The following is a 23,557-nucleotide window of genomic DNA, read 5'->3' as shown; positions in this document are numbered from 1 at the left end:
GGTCTCCAGGAAGAGAATTGCATGGCTGGCTTCTCGGGGCAGCAGCACCCCATTCACCCACAGCAGCTACTCTTCCCTGGATGCCAGGAGGCACAGGCACTTCGGAGGTCTCCCCCGCCTCTTCCCTTCTCTTCCGGTGGGAAGCTGAGGTGCTGGCATTGGCACAAACAAGGGGAGAAGCGGGGATGCATCAGGCAGCCACCCTTGGGCTCTGCCCAGCTTGGGCTTGCTTCTCGGGCAGCCTCTGCTTTCCCTCTTCTGCTTTACACCTGTCTGCTGGCCTTATTCTCCTCTGTCTCTCCTCAGCCACCTTTTCCAACTGCAGCATCTTTCCCCAGGCAGCAGTGGCAGGGCAGCAGCCTCCATACCTGGGAGCAGCAGTTCCCCAAAGCCTTCCAGCCCACATACTCGGGGCTTCTGGTGAGCCAGAGGCTCAGGCCGGACCCTGAGCAGCGCTTGGGGGCCAGATCTCCCCCAGATCCTGGTAATGTGGGCTTGGCTGAGCCCACAGAGACTGAGTTGGTGGGCAGCCCTCAAGCTTCGCACCCGGATCTTGCCTGGCCCAAGAGAGCCCGCCACAGCCTCCCCCATTTTGCAGCCAGCGGAGCCATTCACACAATCACCTTCTGTTAATTCTATCTGCAACATCAATTAAATTGTTTGTAGAAACTAATTGAATGTGGCTTAATCACACATCTTAATAGCTTTCCACGCTCTGAACTCGTTGTTAATTCCAGTAATAAAACGAGATGAGAACGCTGGCTGGGTAATTAGCGAGGAGGCTGGGGAAGAAATTGCTGTTTGATGGTGGGTAATAAAGGCAGCCGTGGTGACCGCTCTCCTGAGCAGCCGCTGCCACTGCCACCACGCTCCCCGTTCTGCTCCCCGTTCTGCTGACGGAGGGAAACGCTGTTGCTCCTCGCCTGAGGTCCCCGTGCCTGCTGCTGCTCTACCGGCTGTGTCGCTGAGCTGTCCTGCAGGCCTGGGCTCCTTCACACAGCTTTGAGCGCTGTGCTTTGGCCTAAGTGGTGCACAGGAGTCCGCACTGCAGTCTGGTGCTAGGGTCGGGTGGGCCTTTGCCTGCAACCCAGAGTCCCTCTGTGCAGCTCTTGTTCTTGGCATAGGGTCAGCTTCTGCCACAGCCTAGCCTGGGCATCCCAGGGCTCAAGTGGGGCTTGAAAACTGTTGCTGCCTTCATGACCTCCTTGTGAACTGGAGCAGCCTGGACTCGTCCCCCAGGAGAGGGACCGCATGTGGGCCTTTGGCCCTGCCAGCTGTTGACAAGCAGCTGATCCAAGCTGTAATTGTGTACAGGATGGGATGAGGAACGGGGATCAGAGATCAGTATGTACAGAGACTGAGGCTCAGTATACACAGGGACCAGGGACAGGAATGTGAAGAAGCCAAGCCTTTGGAGTGAAGGTGGGGAGTGGGGTGAGACTGTGAAGTCACATTGCAGACACTGGGGTGAAAGCTGTACCACAGGGAAGCACGGACTGGTGGGGGTGATGCTCAGTTGTCTGGAAGAAGATCAGATGGGGATGTTGAAGAGCAACAAGGGACCTCTGGTTGTGTTGCAGTCTGGTCCGGCCACCTTGGTGAGGCCCAGCAGTGGGTGGGCTGAGAGTTGGCCAAGGGGCCTGCCTTGGGTGGGAGACCCTGATGCTTGTTTTTTGGAGTGGTATTTGTGGGTCTGAGCAAGTGTGCCCAAGCCCCCGCCCCTGCCATCCTCCCAGGGTTGGGCTGGCAGCTGGAGGGCACAGGCCTAGAGCTGCATCAGGGAATGGGGGCCCCTCCTTGGACACAGCTCCTGGAAGTGGCTCCCGTTTTTGGTTTTTTGGGGTTTTTTTGGGGGGGTACTGGGGACTGAATTCGGATCCTTGTGATTGTAAGGCAGGTGGTGGAACCACATATATTTTTTTTTTTTTGGCTCCCATTTTTAAAAGGATGAGAGCATGGAGGTTCATCCCAGCACTTTGGGAGGCCAAGGCAGGAGGATTTGCAAGTTCATGGCCAGTCTGGGCAACTTAGCATGACTGTGTCTCAAAATAAAAAAATAACTGAAAGTGCTGAGGATTTAGCTCCATGCTCACTGGGTTCAATTTCCAGTGCTGTTTTTTTTTTTTTTGGCTCCCATTTTTAAAAGGATGAGAGCATGGAGGTTCATCCCAGCACTTTGGGAGGCCAAGGCAGGAGGATTTGCAAGTTCATGGCCAGTCTGGGCAACTTAGCATGACTGTGTCTCAAAATAAAAAAATAACTGAAAGTGCTGAGGATTTAGCTCCATGCTCACTGGGTTCAATTTCCAGTGCTGTTAAAAAAAAACAAAAATAAAAGTAGCTCAGTGGCACCGTGCTGCTTGCAAGAGTAAGGTCCTTAGTTCAATACCTGGTACTGGAAAAAAAAATCTCCCAGAGGTTGTTGGGAAAATCCTGTAGGGTGGTATAAGACACTGACAAATATAAAATACATCGCTGTGGTACAGTAAACCCAGGGCATGATGGGTTGGTGGTGAGCTGACACCAGCAATCCCCAGATAGAGAAGCTGGGTGTGTGTAGAGCATGGACCTGTCGCTACACTCCCAAGTCCAGCCAAAAGAATTAAAGGCTGCCTTTTAAACTGTTCAGCAGATACGTGTGACCAGGCCCCATCTAAGGACTGGAGACTCTCGCAGGCATTAAATGTCCCTGGTGCCCAGGTTGGGGTAGGAGCTGATGAGTCAACGTGGCTCTCTCTCCCTAACTAAACCCCATCTCCATCCACTACCTGGCCTCCTGTGGACCCCAAGCCTCAAATCCTTAGATCTCCTGGATTCCTGCCAAGTCCCCTGGAGTGCCCTTGGGCAACATGGAGATCTGGGTATGGTCCAGACTTAGTAAAATCTGGGGGCTGCAGAGCCCTAAATCACCCGCTGCCGCTACACCCCCTTCCCAGGTAGCACCACAGGGGTCACAGCAGATTTGGGGTTGCCTGTCCTAATACATCTCTGTCTGTCTTGTCCACATGGCCTTCAGGATTACATGCAGAACATCCATGGCAAGGAGATTGATCTGCTGCGCACGACAGTGAAGGTGCCTGGGAAGCGTCTGCCTCGAGCCACGCCAGCCACGGCCCCAGGCACCAGCCCAAGAGCCAACGGGCTGCCCTTGGAGCGGAGCAACACGCAACTGGGCGGGGGCCCAGGTGAGGTGGGGAGTGGCTGTGGTGGGGGCAACCAGGTTGCCAGCAGCTGGCACTGTGCTCCAGGATGACTTCAGCCTCAGTCAGGGGCCAAGTGCAGCTGCTTGAGGTTGCCTTGGGTATCAGGTGGGGCAGGGAGCTGCAGGTCTGGGGAATGTACTCAGCAATCCAAGGGCCACCTCTTCAGAGCCAAGAAAGACCAGTGTCTCAGCTTGCTGTATAGAGTAGGGAAGGGACAGCTTTGGGGCTACCCCGGCAACATCTTCAGGCCTACAGTGAGAGGTGTGATCCCTGCACAGAGACGGAGTTAGAGAGGCAGGAGGTGCTGCCAAGTGTCCAGCTGCTGGAGTGGTTATGAGGGGTTGGGGGACTGTGGTTGTGGCAGGGACCAACATGCCTGCTGTGTCCTTGCTCTGGGTGTGACCATGTGGGCTCAGTGAATGGTCCCAGCCCTGGGCTCCCTCCTCCTCCCCAGGCTTCTGCTCCTAGGCCCCTGCCCTTCTGGCACTGACCTCCCCACAGCCTGTTCTGTGGCCCCTTCTTCCCCAGACCTCAGTGTCCCCCACATTGTCCTTGACTATGGAATCTCATTTTCCTTGGTCCCAGAAATTGTTGCTCAAGACACCGTCTGCCCTGCTGGTGCTGCCCCCGTGCCCTGCCCCGGAGATCAGCTCCTAGCAGTAGAGGTTCTCAGCTTAAATGTGCTACCTTCCCTAGGGACATGTGGGGATGCTGGGGTGTTCTGCTTGTTACAGTGACGGGAGGGTATTAGGGTGAGGGGACAGAGAGCACAGAGGCTGGGAGTACTAAGCCTCCTGGAGTGGGCAGGATGGACCCCCAACAGTAGCACTGCCCACAGGAAGCACCTGTGGGCCTGGCGCTATGAACGGCTGGTGAGGAGGCAGGAGAGGTGCCAGTCCCCAACAAGAATGGCCCTTGATTGAGGGGCAGCTCCTTGGTGTGATCGGCTTGCTCTTAGGTGGCCACTGCTGGCCGGGTCATAGGCATGGGCAGAGGCCAGGGCAGGACCCGAGCTGTGCTAAGGTAGTGCTCATTTCCACACAAGGTCCAGGACCACATCAGCATTGTGAAGTCAAGGTTCCTGTCCCTGTTTTCATGAAGAAACAAAGGCTTACAGAAGCTCAGTAACCTGTCTGTAAAACCCCACACAAAGTAGGGGGAGCTGGGATTTGAATCCAGGCATGTCAGATGTGAGAAGCGAGAGGCTCTAGTCCTTCCTCTAAGCTCACTGAGCTCGGGACAAGGGAGGCCTTGGCACTTGCAGAGGGAGATCCTGGTGGGAAGGAAGTAGGAAGGAAGCTGAGGTAAGATGGTGCAGCCACGAAGGGCATTGTGCCCAGAGCCGGGGGGCCACAGTTCTGGCGCTGAGCCACAGGGAGTCTCCAGAGCCCAACTGGTGGGCATGGAGTTTCTCATAGGGATAGCAAAGTGGGGGAGCAAGGAGAGGACTCTGGAAGGGGGTGCTCCTTTCCTTAATTGCCGGTAGCAAGAGGAGACTTGGGCTGTTTCCCTGAAGCGGGTGGGAAGCAAGACAGCACTGCTCTGTCCCATTCCTGGACCCCAATGTCCCTCACCTGGGCAGCCAACCTGGCATGGGGGTGGGCGCCCTGGCTGCCACCATCCCGGCACCCACACAAAAACACATGGCCGGTGCTTCCCAAGCCCAGCTCCCGCTGCCGCACACTGACAGCGACCCTCATGCACACTCACACATGTCTCTCGCTCACCGGGCGATGTTAACATCTCATTATCTTTGTTACTGTAATTACATTATCCGCTGCTTTATGCAGAATTATCCTCGGAGGACTAATTGATGGCTCCATGTTTAATTCATTAATCATTAGCATCAAATTCGACAATTACAGTGCACACTGATTGTGGGATTGCAGGCGTAATGAGGGGAGAATTAACAAAGAAAAGGGAAAGCACTTTCCCTCCCTCAGGGTTTTGGGATGGGGGGCTTGGGAAGGAAGTTGGGCCTGTGTTGTCTTTGGTTGGGGCCCAGGATGGGTCTGGGTGTATGAATTGGACCTGGGAGGGGATGCAAGCAGAAAAGCATGGAGAGAAGCAAGGGCCCTAGAAGGTAGGGGAGAGTAGGAGAGAGGGGCTCAGCCTGGGGGACGTTGGAGCCCCAAGGAGGGGCTGGGTAGGATTTTGTGGAACTGGAGCCCAGAGACCAACCCATGGTCTTGGCACCACACTCGTATTACCACGCACCTGCTATGTGTCTAGTCCTGTTTCGGGTATTAGGAAAAATACAAGAGAAATGTAAAACTTGCCTCTACCCTTAAGCGTAGCATTTTTCCCTGGAGCACTGGGGCATCTGTCCTGCTGTTCCAGTCCAGCTACTTCAGCAGCCTGTCCACAGGCTTCTAGGACTCCCCCTGGGCCTCTGGGCACTGGGGCCTCACCTTGGCCCTTTCCCAGGCTAGGCTGGGCCTTCATTGCTTTCCTGCTAACACTGCATCTAGAGAACCCCTTGGCGCCTTTTAGACAACTTGAACTTGGGTCTGGACCACCTATTCCTAGACCCTTGTAGACACTTCCTCCTGGCTTCCGGTGCCACCCTTGATCTTGGGGGTACTGAGGAGGGGAGGGAAGCCTGGGATCACAGTGTCCCACTCAGCCCCTTATGTGTCACAGGCCTGTGAGGCCCATGCCATGGTAGGGTTGCTGCAGTGGGGATGGTCAGCATGGGGCAGGGAGTGAGGCTGGGGGATACCTTGTCCTGCCTGCTCCGGTGCTAGCCAGGCATGCCCAGCCCTGGCATTCCTAGAGCAGCCTTTGGTTCCTCTTGGCTCCGCCATCCTTCCCTGATGGGAAATGAAAGATTAATTTTCTCCAGCCCAACAGGATAATTACTAATACTAATTAGACATAATTACTTGAATTTGATATACTTATTTCTCATCAGAATGGCAGCAAAGCTGAGGCAGACCAAATGACACATGTGGACCAGAATGTAGGGTGCCTAGCCTGAGCCAGGAATGGAGGGGTGCAGGTCCTAGCACTGGGCAGTGCCAGGAGCACCCGGAAGTCCTCAGATGGGAAGATTCCTTGCAGTGACCCACACTCCTGCCAGCTCCCGATGTCAGTGCAGGGACAGACCTGTGGCCCCCTGTGAGGAGGGTAGGAAGGTCTAGGCAGCACTGCTTCCTTAGGCATGGAACAGTGCAAGGCCTTTGGCTCCCCAGGAAGCCTGGTTCCCCACTGAGTGAACCCCAGACTCTGCTTATGTTCAGTCATGATCCTTCTGGAGCAGTCCTGATCTTAGGACAGTATTTGGTTGGGGGGGGGTCCTCCTGCCTCGGTCTCCCCCTGCCACACAGGACGTATTTCTGGACAGCCCCCCACCGGACTCTCCTCCCGGGTCTGACCCTCCCCCACCACCCCACCAGGTGCCCCCCACTCGGCCAGCAGCGCTTCCCTGCACTCCGAGCGCACCCTCAGCGGCTCGCCCTGGGCAGGCCCACGCCCCGAGGGGCTGCACCAGCGCTCTTGCTCCATCTCCAGCGCCGACCAGTGGAGCACACAGCACCCCGGTGAGTGGGGGCTCTCCCACCACTGCCTCTGTCCTGCCCGTGGCCACCAAGCCAGCTTCTGGCTATTTCCCCTCTCTTCCCCCTGTGCTGGAGGCCCGCCCTCTGCGGCTCCTCCTCCCTGGTCCCCAGGCGGCGCCGTTGGCGCTCTGCATCCCCATCAGCCCCCTGCGCCGTCAGCTCATCAGCCTCTCGGCGGGGAACGGGGATGCGGCTGAGTGGGGAGGTCGGAGGCTGGGGGTGATGCTGCAAAGGCAGCCCTAGCCCGCCTTGGAGAGGGATCCCCGAAAGGCCCTTTCCCTTGCGCTGCTTCTGGAGAGAGGCCCGCCCTTTCCTAGGAGGAGGGTCAGAGGCTGCCTCCCTTCCATCCACCCCTCTACTTGCTTTTTTGGGCTCTTCATCCTCCCCACCAATTCCTCCCTTGCATTTCTCTCTTCCCTTCAAAACCTCCTCACCCCCCATCCTGACCTTTGGCCATTGGTCCTTCGGCAGTTCTGAAGGCTGAAAAGGGACTGGGGACAGCTCCCCTCTCCTATCTCATCCCCTAGTGGCAAGAGAGGGGGCAAAGACTGGGAGGTGACCCTTGCTGTCACCTGACCCTAGTAAACAGGAAGTGGGCGTGGTGCAGAGACAGACCTGCCCCCTACCTTGCCCTAGTTCCCTCCTAGGTGCGCATGGAGGCCCAGCCCGAGCCCAGGAGCCAGTATTTCTTTCCCACCCTGTCCAAGTCCAGTCCCACCCTGGGGGCCCAAAGCCCGGAGCCAGGAGTCCTTCTGTGGGGTGCCCAGCCTGCCCTGGCCTCTTTGAGCCCCTCTGTTGAGTCTGGAAGGAGGAAGGCAGGGAGGGAGGGAGCATGTCTGCCTCTAATGAAGTTTGACATTTAGTGGTGAGCGCAGGGCGGGGTGTGGGAGCCGGAGCTTGATTAGCGTGCTCTAATTGACAGTAATTAGGCAGCTCCCTGATTGTTTCTAATTCTGCTATTAATTGTGAGGAGCGGGGAGTGTGATTGAGGATAAATTTGGTGCGGAGCTGCTGGGGCTTCGACTCCCCATGAGCTGCCTGGGCCGCCTTCCACTTCTCCAGGCTTCGAGGGACCTGTTCCCCACTACCTCTCCCTCCACTCTTTCTTCTTACAAGACACAGGGAGCTTGGGACTGGGAGACCAGACCCCGGCCCCTGCAGGGCAGCCCAGCCACAGTGAGCAGGCCTGGTCCTCTCCGTACCCTGTGCCCGCCTCGCCTCCCCTCTTCCCACACCTCTCCACCTCTCCCCTCCCCAGCGGGTGGCACGGCTGACGTGCTCAGTTCCAGCCCCAAGCTGGAACCTCCCCCATCTCCCCACTCCAACCGGAAGAAGCACCGTTGGAAAAAGAGCGCCGCCGGGAACCCCCGACCAGACGGCCCCAGCAGTGCTGCCGAAGGTTAGGGGGACCCAGAGGGCACAGGAGGTGGGCAGTGGGACCTGGGCATAGTACCTCCCAAAATAGCAGCACTCTTGTTCCTGATAGGTGACGAAACACTTCTAGGAATCATTTCATAAAATGAACTCCATGACACAAACCTTCCGTAATTTAGACCCAGTATCTCAGAAAAGTTCTGCTTCCTTTCTGTTCAGTTGTGAGCTTGCGTCTGTCCTTCTTAGAGTCAGGCACAGTGGGTTACCGCCAAAGCTCCTCCAAGACTGGCCGGCAGGACCTGTGTTCTGCGTCTCTTGTGTCACCCCAGGAGTTTGTGAGTGCTGGGGACATCATAGGTTCTTCACTCGTGCGGGGGCCAGCTGAGTTACCCCGTCTCTGGTGAGCGAAAGAGCTCCAGGTCCTTCACTGCCCCCCTTAGGACCTGCCTCAGAGCCTCGCTAATTACAACACTGACCCCATGCTACCCGGAGCCTCCCTCTTCACAGTGATGGGAGTCTCTTGGCTCCCAAATATGGCTAACGCGGTAGATTCATCATTCCTCCTTTCTGCTGTGACGGTAGGGTCAGCGATGTGGCTCAGGCAGGTGGAGATCAGCTTTTCTGGCCAACCTGTGACACACTGATGCCTAGGCGTCCTGGCATAGTGCATTGGGTGGTCCAGGGAGCCAGGGCCCACGAATGATGGAGGGACGTGTGGTTCAGAGGCTGGGGTGAAGCACGGTGAGTGCAAACCTGGCACCTGGGGAAGGCAGCGGTGCCAGCTGTGTGCATACAAGTTCTGTTAGGATCCTGAGGGCGGAAGGCAAAAGCCCAGCACAGGAGGACTTCCAGGGCTGTCACTGTTGCAGAGGTGAGAAGCTGCAGGCAGAGGCGCAGTGAGGATTTACAAGAGGTGGCCTGGCAGGAACACATGGCGCACCCGGGGCCTCCCCGAAGCTGCCTGGATACCTTTCTAGCTGCCTGTTAGAGGTGGTCTTCCCCTGGGACAGGTTCCCTGGGACTACGATTCGGTTCATGTTGCTGTCTTTGGGGCCTGAGGGAGTAGAGCTTGGCAGCACTTTGTCACGGTGCTTGGGGTCACAACCAGGCCCTGTGCTTGTCACTACAGCTGTCCCCAGTCCCTCTTGGCTCACAGAACTGGTTCCTGAAGATAACATCTCCTTCTCACCCCCACCCACTTGCCCTTCCTGCCTGTTATGCCAGGGCAGTGGAGGAGGGGCCCGGCTCCCAGGAGCCCCGCGCTGACGCCGTCAGGAATATTGGGTTTAATGAGCTGCAAAATGAGGCGGCTGCAGCTGACATGTACGGATGGTGCCCACACCCGCCTCCCCTCCCAGCCCCCTCCCAGCACCCTGACGCCTCCTTTGCCAGACCCACAGCTCTTCCTTCTGCTGGAAACCCCCTCGCTGGGGTCCAGTACCTGCCTGACAGTGCCAGGGAAGCTAAGACCTCATGTCCCACAGGTGGTTAGGAATGGAGGTTCAAGGGCTCATGCTAGTCACTACCTCCCCACTTACAAACTGTCTGGGGCAGCGTGGCCCTGGGGCCCAGGTGGGCACACTTGGGAAGGAGGATGTTGAGGCGTGTGCTCCCAGGCAAGGGTGCCAACCACTAGCCCTGATGGCATCACCCCCCCCAGAGGCAGAGGAATCCTTCGAGTTCGTGGTGGTGTCCCTCACCGGGCAGACGTGGCACTTTGAGGCCTCCACGGCGGAGGAGCGGGAACTGTGGGTGCAGAGCGTGCAGGCCCAGATCCTCGCCAGCCTGCAGGGCTGCCGCAGCGCCAAAGACAAGGTTGGCACAGGGTGGCCAGGCCTGCCTGGGGCACCAGCTGGGGGGAGGCAGCGGAGGCCTGTGACTGACCACACCTTCTGTCCCGGATATATGGCAGACCCGCCTTGGGAACCAGAATGCAGCTCTGGCCGTGCAGGCTGTCCGCACCGTGCGCGGCAACAGCTTCTGTATTGACTGCGATGCCCCCAGTGAGTACCAGGCTGGTGCACTGGGCCCTGGGCCCTGAGAGGGCTTTGCATGCTTGGGGGGCAGGGAGGAGACTTTCCTGGTGATCCCCATCCCAGTTGCCCTCTTGCCCCATCCTCTGTCCTCTCCTCACCTAGATCCCGACTGGGCCAGCCTGAACCTGGGCTCCCTGATGTGTATCGAATGCTCAGGGATCCACCGCCACCTGGGGGCTCACCTGTCCCGGGTCCGCTCCCTGGACCTGGACGACTGGCCACCCGAGCTGCTGGCTGTGATGACAGCAATGGGCAATGCCCTGGCCAACAGTGTCTGGGAAGGGGCTGTGGATGGCTATGCAAAGCCGGGGCCTGAAGCCTGCAGGTGAGCTGCTGGGGCCAAGAAGGGGGACAGCGGAGACAGTGTTAGAAGGGTTAAAAGTGTCCGTTGCTCTGCTTGCCAGTTGGCCTCTAGGGTGTCCCTCCCCCTCCAGTGCCTGTCACTCAGGCGCCTTGCAACAACAGGCCTTTTCTGAGCCGTTATCAGCAGGTCGGGGGGCCACTGCCAGGCGCATGCGCAGGGCCCCTATCACCATTCCATGCGAAGCCCCAGCCCATACTGCGAGATGGGGAGAATGGGTGGAAGATAGGGTCTCCGTGGCCTCCCACCCAGGCCCCCACCTGCTTTGTCCTAGTGCTGCCAATCGGAGAGAGTTCAGACGGCCAGATAACCCGCCACTCGGGCTGCCTGGAGTCTTCCTGCCCTTGTGGCCCCCACATCCCCACAGTCCCTAGGGGCTTCCTTTCCATGCTCCTGCTTCTCTCTTCCACCATCCTCTTTATATTACCCAAGGTCCCTCTGAATGCCCTGTTGTCTCTTGGGCTTCTCCCTTCTCTGTGCCTTCTCATGCGTCCTCCTGCTGGTTCTCCTCACCCCCAAGCACCTCCCTGGCCTGCTGTGGCCCCAGTGGCTTCCTGGGCTCACGCCCCAACCCACCTGTGCTTGCAGAGAGGAGAAGGAGCACTGGATCCGCGCCAAGTATGAACAGAAGCTCTTCCTGGCCCCACTGCCCAGCTCGGACGTACCACTGGGGCAGCAGCTACTCCGGGCTGTGGTGGAGGATGACCTGCGGCTGCTTGTGATGCTGCTGGCCCACGGGTCCAAGGAGGAGGTGAACGAGACTTACGGCGACGGTGACGGGCGGACAGCCCTGCACCTGTCCAGTGCCATGGCCAATGTGGTCTTCACACAGCTGCTCATCTGGGTGAGTCAGGGGGCCCATCCAGCCGCCTTCTCCCTCCTCTCCCAGAACCGCCCTGCCAACTGTGCCCACCCACTCTCTCCCACAGTATGGTGTGGACGTGAGGAGCCGGGATGCACGGGGCTTGACTCCACTGGCCTACGCCCGCCGTGCTGGCAGCCAGGAGTGCGCAGACATCTTGATCCAGCATGGCTGCCCCGGGGAGGGCTGCAGCCTGGCACCCACCCCCAGCAGAGAGCCCACCAATGGCCCCAGTGCCTCTGCTGAGCTGCACCGCAGCCCCAGCCTCCTATGAGGCCCAGGAAGCGAGCTGGTGGCCCAAAGGACTCCGTGGCCTAGGATCCTCCTCCCTGCTGGTGCTGGGGGAGACAGAGGCACAGAGATGAGAAGCAAGGACATGCACAGAGGGGAGAAAGTCAGAGGGAGCCAAGGAGAGGTCTGAATTCACACCACTGCAGACAGGGAGAATGGCATTCAGTCCTCTGCACTTTGGTGCCATTGAGAAGGGACAGGACACTTTGGAGGTGCCCATGAGGAGAGGGGGGCAGGACCTCTCCCTCCTCCAGACCCCCACCTCCTCATGCCAGCCCTGCAAGCCTTCACCCTGCAATGGGGAAGGGCCAGGCACAGGGTGGGGGTGCTGGATAAAGGGACCAGGGCCCAGCAGGGGTCCCGTGTAAAATTTGTACATTGGAATATTTATGTTTGTGTACATACTTGGTGTGTGTGTACGATGAGCCAATAAAACAGACTGTGTGCGGCCTTGTCTCCCCAGTCTTCTGTACCTCTGCCCTTCTGGGTACACCCCTCATCTCTGCCTCTCTGTCTCAGATCCTTTCATCTCTCCATGAGCCTGGGTCCTGGGTGTTTTCCCTCCCCTTCATTCTGGCCTTTCTTCTTCTTTTTTTTTTTTTTTCCTATTGGTATTTTAAGACAGGTCCCTCTATGTAGTCCAGGCTGACTTGAAACTTAATATGTAGCCCAAGCTGACTTGAAATTTACTATGTAGCCCAAGCTGGCCTCAAACTTCCCAGTGAGCCTCCTGCTTCAGCCTCCCATGCACTGGGATTACAAGAACACACCACGCTCAGCTTTGCAGTCCTCGGCAGGGGTGATGTTGAGGTTCTCCACAGCACAGCACCGTGAACCTGATGGTAGGGGACAGAGCTCTCTGCGCCTTATTCAGTCCTATCTCCCGGTTCATTTCCCCACCTCCAGAAAGCTTCCTAGTTGTCTGCAGTGTCGTCCCTGGGAGCCTCCTGTCATACCTTGTGCTGGACAAAATGCATTCAAGAGAGGGGACAAGCATCACCCTCCCATCTGGGAGGTGTGCAGGGAGAGGCTCGCAGCACACAGAAGAACGACTTAGAGGGCACCACATAATGAGGTGGCAGGCGCAGACCTAGGCTGCTTGAGCGGAGGGGCCGCTGGTGGCAGAAGAGCCACCAGACTCCACCAACTCCAGGCAGGATCCAGAGCCCCGATTTCCTTCCTCACTGTGCCCCTTGGTCATTCATGGAAAACCTGGGGACCCCTCTGTCCTGGTTCCTGAAGGATGAGACCTTACTAAAGTCGGGTCCTGGCTGTCTTGTCAGCCTCAACCTTGGGGCCACTTTGCTGGTGGCTCATGCTTTCTGCAACTCGTGGGCTAAGTGGCAGGTGTGGTAGGTGGTGCTCTGTATGGGACCTGCTTACCTGTAGATAAATAACCAAGGAACACTGTTCAGAGAGGAAACTGATTTTATTTGTCCATGTCCCCTTTTGCAAGGCTATTATTAAAAGCAAAGACAGGGCACAAGTGTGCAGGACTTGGCCCGTGGACTTGGAGAACCCCAGCAATGGTCATCTCAGTCTCCTAATGGCCAACTGTTTGTGCTGTTGAGTCCTGCGGGCCCAGGTTAGGCAGCTGCACAGGAGACAGAGCTACAGAGCCTCTGGTCCAGCCCTGCTGAACGGAGGACAGCACCTGTCATCATCGGCCTCTGCCTGGCTCATCTGGAAAGTGCCTGATCCTGTAGGTGTTGAGTGCAGGACCACGCTGAGGTCAGGACAGCTGAATTCCCAAGCCCTGCTGAAATGCAACTGAGGACCAGAGGTAACCTCCCCTGGACCTGTGAACTCACAGGAAGGTTGTGACATCAGCATTGCTGGTCAGTCATCACTGTGGGCTGCTGTGGCAGGGCAGGGTACCAACACCAGCTGGGAGTAGTGAAGGCCAGGGAGAGGTGATCTCAGTGTCACCCGCTGCTTGAGTGGGTGAGACACTCTAGTTTCACCTTGGGGACTGGGAGTAGCCGGAAGTTGGCCTCTGTGGTGGTGAGGAGGCTGACCAGTTACTTGACCCCGACCCCTGACCTTATTGCCTTAGTTCCTGGGATTCCCTGCCAACTCCATAGCCTGCCTGCCTTCTCAGAGGCCCCATTGTCCACTCCAATTCCCCTCTCTAATGAGTACAGGTCCTTTTCTCTCCCAAGAGGCCCTGTCACCATGATGCCAGCCGCAATGGATTTCTGTGACAGTCCCCACCACCTGCTGTCTGCAGCTGTATCCTCAGAGCCCTGCTCCAGGGGTCAACTTTGTCCACTGACACAGTTGTTTAGTTTTTCAACAGTTCTGATCCCAAAACTCCTATCTGGCTCCTATCTCCATGGTCTTCCCTACCATGCACACCCTCCCACAACCATGGGCTGTGACCCTCTGAATCCACTTGTTCTGTAACAGAAGACACTGGTAGCTGAGCTTTCAAAGCAGTGTAGCAGGGAGGAGAGAGCCATTTAATGCTGGGGAGGTGGAAGCTCTTCAGGAGCTCACAGTGGGCCCAGGGAGCCCCAACCCTGCCCTGCTACTGAGAGGACAAGTGACATAACTACAGTCAAATGAGGGTTACAGATTTCATTTCCCTTTAATACCAATGGGCGTGAGTCTCACCCTAGAGCTGGCTGCCACTCCCAAGGGAAGGCAGAACCAATGGAAGAAGTGAGCCTGTTTACCGGGCACAGGACAGAGTGGGTTGGAGCACAGGGAAGAGGTGTGAGTGGGAACACAGAAGCTGAATGATTTCCACAGAGACTGTACGTCTTTGTACCAGAGAGGCCTGTCAGTGCCCACACCAAAGCAAGAAGAGCTCTGGCCGAGGATGGAGGAAACAGACCTTTCCTGGTCTCTCTCAGGGGTGCAGACAGACAGATGGACAGAGACTGATGGCTCCATATATACAAACTTTACACAAAATAAATAAGGAGCTGTGCTCCGCCTGGCTGGAATTACCCTGGACTCCTCCTTGCCAGAAGCTGTTTGAGGCATCAGTCAGGGACCTTCAGGCCCCAGATGCTCTGTGACCCCACTGTGACCTGCCCCAGGAGTTTGCCATGGTCCCCAGGGCTTGGGCCACCAGAACCCAAGCCCCTGTACCTGAAGCCCCAGTCCTGGAGGTCTCTAGAACAGGCTGGGGCCAAGCATCCACATCTCCAGCCCGGCTGGGTTAGGGGCACAGCTGGCCTCTCGGCTGAGTCCGCCACAACCCTTTGGAACCCAAAGCCAGTGAGTTGGGCACTGGTCCTCCACACTGCATTCCCTGGGCATCAGGGCCGGGCCCCCTGCTCCATTTGTTGGTGCTGGCTGCGCACAGCAAAGCGGTTGACATGCACAGGTATGGGCACGACGATCTTGGGGTTCCTCACGGGTTCCCCAGAGCGGCTGCTCACATTGCCAGCCTTGATGCGCTTCCACTTGGCCCGGCGGTTCTGGAACCAGATCTTGACCTGCACCTCGCTGAGCTTGAGAGCATGGGCGATCTGGGAGCGCTCTGTCAGGCTCAGGTACTTCTTGCAGTGAAACTCCTTCTCCAGCTCCAGGAGCTGCTCGCTGGTGAAGGCTGTGCGGCGCCTCCGGCTCTTCCCCCCGGGTGCCGCCACCCCTGTGGCCACAGGCGCCCCCTCCTCAGCTCCAGTCCCCAAGCTTCCCTTGAGCTTGGGTTTTGGTCCCAGAAGAGCCCCAGGGGCCCCCGCAGAACTGTCCAGGAAACCTTCATCCTCGCTGTCACCACCTGAGCCCTCTTCTTCCTGCTCGCTGCCAGCTACATCACCGGCAGGGGTCTCCAGCTTCTCCTCATCCGAGCTGTACACCTTCCCTTCCGCTGCAGGATTGAAAAACCAAAGCACAGGGAGGGAGAGCAGGAAGCAGGAGGGGTCAGAGGTGGCAGAGCCAGGTGGGGACAGAAAGAGGGTTAGGGAAGACAAAAGAATGGGAAGAAAGGCTTTAACGAGCACAGATTCATTGTGAAGATCAGGGGAGCTGTGGACAGGAACTCCCCTCAGCTCTCTTCCCCACCCACCCCCTTCCCCAGCTTCCTGCAAGTCGGGGGCCAAGGGCTGGGGTCTCCCCATGAGCACCACCTCTAAACCCAGGCCTGCTGTCCCAGGAGGAAGTGGTTGTTCTGCAGGAACCCACATCTGACCCAGCTGCCAGGAGTGTCTCCTGACTTGGGCTCTGGGTCCCTGCCTTTCCCCTGCCACTTGATGTAGGCCTGAAATATTTCCAGATGGGACCTCTGGCCCTGTCCCATCCAAGTCTGAATCTAGGAAGTTCAAAGGACCCAGGAGTCAGATGTTTCCTCACCAGTCTCCTTTGAAATCCCATCCTCTACCCCTGGTGCTGGGGGCTGAACCCAAGACCTCATGCATGTTAGGTAGGCGCTCTACCAGTGAGCTACACCACCAGCTTTTATTTCTTGTTTTGAGACAGGCTCTCCCTATGTAGTCCAGGCTGGCCCCGAACTCACAGTGATCCTCCATCTCAGCCTGCTTAGGGCTGGGATTGCAGGTTGTGCCACTACACCCAACTCCCCTTCCCAGTTCTTAACCAGACCACTTAGCCAGAACAAGAGGTTCCCAGCCACATGCAACCACCTTGTCTGTGGTTAGACTTTCCTCTAGTTACTCAGCCTGGGATGCACTCCCAGTCCTGATCCTCAATTCTAAAATGATGCCATCTCTTCCCCACCTTCCCCTGCCCTGGCTGCCAACCTTAGCAGTGTAGTCAATGGCCTCTGCTCAGGGTTTGGGGCTCGTTGGCTAGAGGGACTGATGGGACCATGAGGGCAGAAGGATGAAGAATCAGAAGTGTAAAGGGAAACAAAATGTTGAAAAAGAAATTTGGGCTCGTTTAGTAGATGACTGATTATTTATAATCACAAGCATCTAAACATTTTAATCCATTCATAATTCTAAATCTTAATTCGACCACTAGTTTCCATCTTATCCACAGATGCACTTATCAGGACTGTAAAAAAATGCATTACAAATGCTTCCAAAGTGGAGTTGCACAAACTCCCTTGTTTTCTGCTCAAAGGAAACAACAGAAAGTCAAGAAGATAGGAAGGAACAAGAGGACAAGCCAGACATGGTAGCACACGTCCGTCATCCCAGCACTTGGGAGGCTGAGGCAGGAGGATCACCTTGAGTTCGTGGGCAGCCTGTATTATAGAGCAAGACCTTGTCTCAAAATAATAACAAAGGAGATGTGGTGTTTGATGTGTGGTCACAGGCTCCTCACTGCTGTGTCCATGCTGGCTTCTGCACCAGGTCACCGAAATGTCTTTAGAGGCAGGATTCTCAGCTGTCTGCTCTCCTTCCAACCTGCTTCCTCCCTGTCCTCGCCCACCTGAGGGCCTCCCTCTCAGGTCCCCACACTACTCCCATGGTTACTTCCTGTGCTTGGCCCCTTCTCTGTGTGCCCAGTGCCTGTGCCTTCAGCGGAAACAGCTTTGGGTCCTCAGCTATCAGCCCAGATGTCTCCCTCCTCCATCCCCGGCCACACCCATTTCCTTCCCCCAAAGATTCCCAGGTGCCCCACTGCTTCCCTGTCTGTTACTGGGAACTCTGATCACCCCGTCTTTAAACCTTTTTTTTAAAAAAAATTGCAACAAGAAGGGAAAAAAATATTGTGACAAGTTCTCACTGTGCTGCTCAGTGTGACCTCAAACTTGTGACCCTTCCGCCTCAGCCTCCTGATTAGTGGGGGTCACAGTTACGTGCCACCACAGCAAGCCCAAACCAAATCTTGATGTCGGTCACCCTTCACTTCTTCTCATGACCACACCAGGTCACCGCAGATCTCTTCTCACAGCTCAGGCCCTGCCCTCACCACCCTTCCCTTTTCCCTTGTCCTAGAGTCCAAGGTCTTCCCTGGGTCCCTTCCCAGCTCATTCCTGGCCTTGCTCAGGTCTTTTCTGTGCAGTGTAGCTGTCCCTCATCCCCTCTTTGTATATGTGCTGCCAAAGTGAGCAACTGTGAGCCCCAATGGTCCCTTCCTCCCTGCTCTGGTTTATCTGCTGCTATGAACACTCCACCCACTTTATTCATTTATTTTACTGGCAATCCTTTCCTGGAACTCAAGCTCCATGAAGATAGGGTTTTACATATATTTTATTCACTGTGCATCCTCGGCATCTTGTAAATGACTTGTACAGACAGGAATGGTGGTGCACGCCTGTCATCACAGCACTCGAGAAGCTGAGGCAGGAGGATCACACTAAGTTCAAGGCCAGCCTGAACTACCTGTTGAGACCCTGACAACTCCTGTGTACATTCTGTCTCCCTCTCATTTGTTTATTTATTTAGGTACTGGGGATTGAACCCAGCGCATTTGTACTGAGGTACACACCCCCAGCCCCTTTTCTTTTTAATTTTTATTTTTGAGACAAGTTCTTGCTAAGTCACTAACCTGCCTGGATGGGGCTTAAACTTAGGCTCTTCCTGCCTCAGCCTCCCAGAGTGCTGAAATTATAGGCATGGACCACCACACCCAGCAGTCTTCCCTCCCCCCTCCATCTCTGTCCCTTTCCCTTCTGAGCCCCTCTTGAGATTTCCCCACACCCAGCCAGCCCTATTGCCCATAGGACACCCCATGAACACAACCGCCCCACTGTTGCACAGGCCTGGGATGCACACACAGAGGAAAGCGCAGGATCTCAGCAACCTCAGGGTGCTGGAGGAAATGAAGGACAGTGTGCCACTACTGTGGTGTGCCACTACTGTTACCGGAAATCGAACTCAGGTCCTTGCACTTGCAAGGCAGGCGGCGGAACCGCTGAGCTAAATCCCTGGCCCACCATGGCTTTAATTTTTAAGACACAATCTTGTAGACAGAACGAAGCACACAAGCTTATGAAACTCATCTCAATAGTACAATATTTTAAACAGTGCTTAAAGGCAGAAACTGGATTTCAGGGCTTGGAGGATAAAACCACTTACTACGGTGCCAGGTCCTCAGGGGTGGCCAATAAATCTAAGCTGACGATGACTGAGCTGGGGTCCCCACTCTGGATTCAGCGGCGCCCCAGACCCCTCATCCATCGCTGTCTGTGACAGATTGGAGATGCCGCCCTCTGCTGCTCAGAGCCTCACGGCGGCAGCACCACGAGGGCCACACCAGCCCAGGCTTCTTATCCAGGGGGCACTGGAGCGGCAGGTGACGGCTTCCAGGCCTCGGGGGGCAGGTGTGGGACCACAAGGGAGACCTGGACGAGGACGAGTGGGAAGAGGACAGGCTGGACAGGCAGAGACAGGCCTGAAGCTGGGCCTCAGCGGTGGAGAAGGGGCAGAAGAAGGAAGCTGAGCGGGACAAAGGGAAGGAGCTGACACTTTACAAGAAAGGAAATAGAAAATAGATGGAGGAAGGGCCAGGGATTTAGCTCAGCGGTGCAAGGTCCTGAGCACCATCCCCAGTACCAAAAAAAGAAAAGAGGTAGAGGTAATTGGGAAAAAACAAAAGGCACTTTAAAAAAAATACTCCTATAGCCCAGCATGGTAGTGCACACCTGTAATCCCAGCACTTTGGGAGGCTAAGGCAGGAGGTCCACATGAGTATGAGGCCACCCTGTCTCAACCACCCTGCCCCCATATTGATGCAGGCAGAGCCAAGCCAGGCACTTCCCGAAAGTCAGTGGCTCTTTGCTGCCCCAGCAGGGGGCTCATCGAGGACCCAAAGCTGAAGCAGGGAGGGAGACAAGGGACAGAGGACATCTCGACTTCCCAGGAAGGGCTAATGAACTAAGGGAGAGCCTCCCCCACAAGCCCAATGGCCTGTTTCCCCCTGAATTCCAGGAGAGCAAATCACAACCTATTTTCTCTGAGCTGATTTACAGTATTAACAAGACAAATAATGAAACAAAAATTGTCCTTAAAATTTTGTTACTGACTAGAAACTGACAGAAGCAACAACCTTTTGGATAAAATTTCTATTTGCAAAATCTGATCTGGAGTAATTGGACTCTGTAGTGAGAATACCTATAAGAGCAAATTTCCAACAGCAGATGCTGTTGTTGGTTAATAAGAACAAAAATACTGATGGGCAAAAGACTTCATTGAAAAATTTACATGAGAAATATTGATTCTAATGAGCGTGCCTTTGGCAAAATGAAAATGTTTCCAGTTGAAAACAATTTGGTTGTGGCAGATAGCCAGAAAGGTCCTGCCCATTGTGTGTGGGAATGGTGTTACCCATACTGCGAAGAATATGCTGCTACCTGGGCCTGGTGGCAGTCACCTGTAATCCCAGCCCTTGGGAGGCTGAGGCAGGAGGATCACTGTGAGATTAGGTCCAACCTGGCCACATGGTGAGTTCAAGTCTAGTCTGGAATAAACAAGGCCCTGTCTCAAAAAAAAAAAAAAAAAAAATGGGCATGGTAGCACACCCTGAAATCCCAGCACTTGGGAGGCTGATACAGGAGGATCACTGTGAGATTAGGTCCAACCTGGCCACATGGTGAGTTCAAGTCTAGTCTGGAATAAACAAGGCCCTGTCTCAAAAAAAAAAAAAAAATGGGCATGGGAGCACACCCTGAAATCCCAGCACTTGGGAGGCTGATACAGGAGGATCACTGTGAGATTAGGTCCAACCTGGCCACATGGTGAGTTCAAGTCTAGTCTGGAATAAACAAGGCCCTGTCTCAATAAAAAAAAAAAAAAAAAAAATGGGCATGGTAGCACACCCTGAAATCCCAGCACTTGGGAGGCTGATACAGGAGGATCACTGTGAGTTTGAGGCCAGCCTGGGCTACATAGTGAGACTTTGTCTCAAACCCCCCCAAAAAGGAGGGGGCCCACAATTCATCCTCCAAAAAGATTATAGTTGCCATGTCTCCCATTCCTCATTTATCATCCTGGTCAGCAGAGTTATTTTCCTTCTCTTCTCCATGACAGCCTCTGTCCCATCACAGAGACACCAGCTCGCGTATGGGTGGCTCCACCCTTGACTCCACCCCCACCCCCAGCTTCACGCTGTCCCAGGGCCACATTCCCAGAGAGACTTCAGGTGCCACAAGGAGCACTTGCTTCCTTATCCTCTCTCTGCTTTTCCCTGACCCTGAAGCATCCTGCTCTCTAAATCAAGGTAACATTTCCTCTCCAGCCCCACCCAGAGACCCCTCAGCCTTGGTGTGTGACAAGAGCAGGGTGATCCCTACAGGCCACTGTCACAGCTCCTTTCATGATGTCATTAACATGGCCACTGCCAAGGGCACCTTCACATAGCCTCTGACTTTTTTTGTGAGGTTTTTTTTTTTTTTTTGTACCGGGGATCAAACTCTGGTCCTTGTGCTGACAAGGCAGGTGCCGGAACCACTGAGCTAAATCCCTGGCCCCAGACTTCTCTTTTTTGGAGATGGGGTCTCATTATATATTACAGGCTGGCTTTGAATTCATGGGATCCTCCTGCCTCAGCCTCCCAAGTGCTGGGATTACAGGTGTGCGTAACGGTGCCCTGCCTACATAGTGAGTTCTAATCCAGCCTGGACTACATAGCAAGACCCTGTCTCAAAAAATCAAAAATAAATAAATTGACCTAAGAGACACCTCCCTCAACAACTTTGTCTGGCCTGTAACAGGCTGTTTTTCTCCCATTTTCTGTAATAATGCTGTAATAATCTTGTCAGTCAATATTTTATTTAGAAAATATATCTTCTAACTTAAAAAATGACATTGCCAGCTAGTCACATGCCTATAATCCTGCTACTTGGGAGGCTGAATCAGGACCCAAGTTCTAGGCTGACCTGGGTAACAGTAAGACCTTGACTCAAAATAAAAAATAAAAGGGCTAGGGGTAAAGTTCAGTGGCAGAATACTGCTGAGTTCAATCTCCAGTACTGCAAAAATAATAAATAAATTTTAAAATTGCTAAACTTTAGAAATAGCTGAAGAGTGTGACTTTGTTGTTGTTGTTGTTTTTCAGTACTGGAGTCTGAACCCAGAGCCTTCTCACTGAGTTGTATCTCCTGTATTGTATTGTACTGTATTGTATTGTATTTTGAGGCAAGTTCTTGCTAAATTACTAAATTGCCCAGGATGGGTTCAAACTTGTCATTCTCCTGCCTCAGCCTCCTAAGAAGCTAGGATTACAAGCTAGTAGAGCTCTTTCTATTCAGGCATCAGAGCAAAGAGCCAGCTTATGATGCTCTTATCTTCCTTGGCTTTCTCCCTGAAGCCTGGCTTCAGACCCACACCTGCTCCTGTCCACCTGTCCCTGGACTCCTTGGCATGCCAGGGGGATGCTCATTGGTACTCCCTAATCCTGCAAGGGGGAGGGGGCCACTTCTCATCCTTCCTGCTGGACAATGCAGACTCTTCTCTGGGCTGCAGTCCCAGCCCAGGCCCCTTCCACTTTTGTCCAATGGCTGGCTCTGCCCCAGACTTGGCAGGCCTGCCAATCAGCCCTTGGAACCTGCCTGACCATGTGACCTGGCGCTGACCAATCACAGCATGCTATCTCCTGGGGACTGCAGTCATCCTGAATGCACTACATAGCCCACATGGCCTCCTGCCTCAGCCTCCCAGCTGTTTGCATTTCTGGATCCTTGCGGGCACTTCACAGCTGCAGGAATCAATAAATTCCCTTTTGCCCTAATTAGTGGCAATGGCTGCCCAACTCCAATGCCAAAAGTCTGCAGTCTCACATCTACACATCCTCCATGCAAATCCATTCTTCTGTTTATTGAAATTATTCAGAATAGCAACACTGAAAATCCCACCAGTTTGAAATTCAGACTCTTAAAAATCTCCTGAATCAGGGCCAGGGATTTAGCTCAGTAGCACCACACCTGCCTCACAAGTGCAAGGTCCTGAGTTTGATCCCTAGTGCAGAAAAAAAAAAAAAAATCCCAAATCTCCTGAATCAAACCAGGCGTGGTGGCGCACATCTATAATCCCAGCACTCAAGGGCTGAGGCAGGAGAATTTCTACAAGTATGAGGCTATCTGGGCTACATGGTGAGCCAGGGATTTAGCTCAATGGTGCTGCCACCTGCCTTGGAAGTGCAAGGGCCTAAGTTCTATCCCCACTAACAACAAAAAAAAGGTATTAGAAAAAAAAATAGACTACATGGCGGTACCCTGGGTCTAAATAAATAAATTTTAAAAATCTGAATCCACCTGAGTGTGAATTAGTTTAATCCTACAGGTTTGCTCCTAATATCAAAATAGATACCAGACATAAAAGGGAGAAGGAATTGTGAGGTAGGGGAAAAGAGGCTTTTTTTGTACTGGGGATCAAACTCAGGACCTTATGCTTTCAAGGTAGGGGTGGCACCATTGAGCTAAATCCCCGGCCCAAAAGAGGCTTTTCTTAATAGAGAGGAAGGATGGACAGACCCCGAGGGTACAGCAGAGTGGTTCTGGGCAGCCTCAGGAGCCACAGAGGACATGGGTGTGACAGGGAAGCCCCAGCAAGGAGAGGGTGCCAAGAATGAGTCAGAAACCCAGCCCTGTCAGGCTCAGCACTGGGCCCTTTCCTGCTGTCCCTGCAGGAACAGTTTTCAGATAGTGTGCTACTGCTATCATCCCCAGAAACACTCGGTGTGATCAAAAAAACACAGTGAACGCTCACTTTTCAAAAATGTATTACAGCAAGAGACACATCGCCAGGGCCGGGGATTTAGCTCAGTGGTTCCGCAGCCTGCCTCGCAAGCTCAAGGTCCTGAGTTGGATCACTGGTACCAAAGAAAGAAAGAAAAAAAAAAGACACATTGCCATTTATCCCCCTCAGATTTCTGTCCTCACTTTGAACACACTTATCCCATGGTTCTTGCTACTTTCTGCAGCAGCTCTGGAGTCTTCTTTCAGGGGTGTCTTAAGTGGTGGGCTGGGGATTCAGTTTGGCAGCACAGCACCTGCCTGGCAAGTGGGAGTTC

The 23,557-nt window shown here is 54.7% G+C and overlaps 2 protein-coding genes across 4 annotated transcripts in view; one reads left to right on the top strand and one right to left on the bottom strand.

The window, feature by feature from the left end:
* Agap3 (ArfGAP with GTPase domain, ankyrin repeat and PH domain 3) overlaps positions 1-12,139 on the top strand; it is a 43,833-nt gene extending 31,694 nt beyond the window's left edge. For 2 of the 3 annotated variants that reach the window (XM_010637557.3, XM_033764457.1), the window contains exons 11-18: positions 3,016-3,184; positions 6,601-6,744; positions 8,021-8,161; positions 9,797-9,951; positions 10,049-10,139; positions 10,275-10,497; positions 11,122-11,377; positions 11,463-12,139. In XM_010637557.3, the coding sequence (XP_010635859.1) occupies positions 3,016-3,184; positions 6,601-6,744; positions 8,021-8,161; positions 9,797-9,951; positions 10,049-10,139; positions 10,275-10,497; positions 11,122-11,377; positions 11,463-11,669 (1,386 nt within the window). In that variant the 3' untranslated portion in view covers positions 11,670-12,139. The remainder of the gene's footprint in view (positions 1-3,015; positions 3,185-6,600; positions 6,745-8,020; positions 8,162-9,796; positions 9,952-10,048; positions 10,140-10,274; positions 10,498-11,121; positions 11,378-11,462) is intronic. The other variant, XM_010637558.2, reaches the window with a different exon arrangement.
* A 997-nt stretch (positions 12,140-13,136) lies between these two features.
* Positions 13,137-23,557, bottom strand: part of Gbx1 (gastrulation brain homeobox 1) — a 23,007-nt gene continuing 12,586 nt past the window's right edge. Inside the window, exon 2 of the mRNA XM_033763961.1 lies at positions 13,137-15,509. Coding sequence (XP_033619852.1) covers positions 14,956-15,509 — 554 coding nt within the window. The 3' untranslated portion in view covers positions 13,137-14,955. The remainder of the gene's footprint in view (positions 15,510-23,557) is intronic.

Source organism: Fukomys damarensis, unplaced genomic scaffold (genome assembly GCF_012274545.1).
Source record: "Fukomys damarensis isolate Sample0158 unplaced genomic scaffold, DMR_v1.0_HiC HiC_scaffold_16, whole genome shotgun sequence".
NCBI lineage: Eukaryota > Metazoa > Chordata > Mammalia > Rodentia > Bathyergidae > Fukomys > Fukomys damarensis.
The sequence above is the reverse complement of the archived record's forward strand: the minus strand, read 5'-3'. Positions and strand labels throughout refer to the sequence as shown.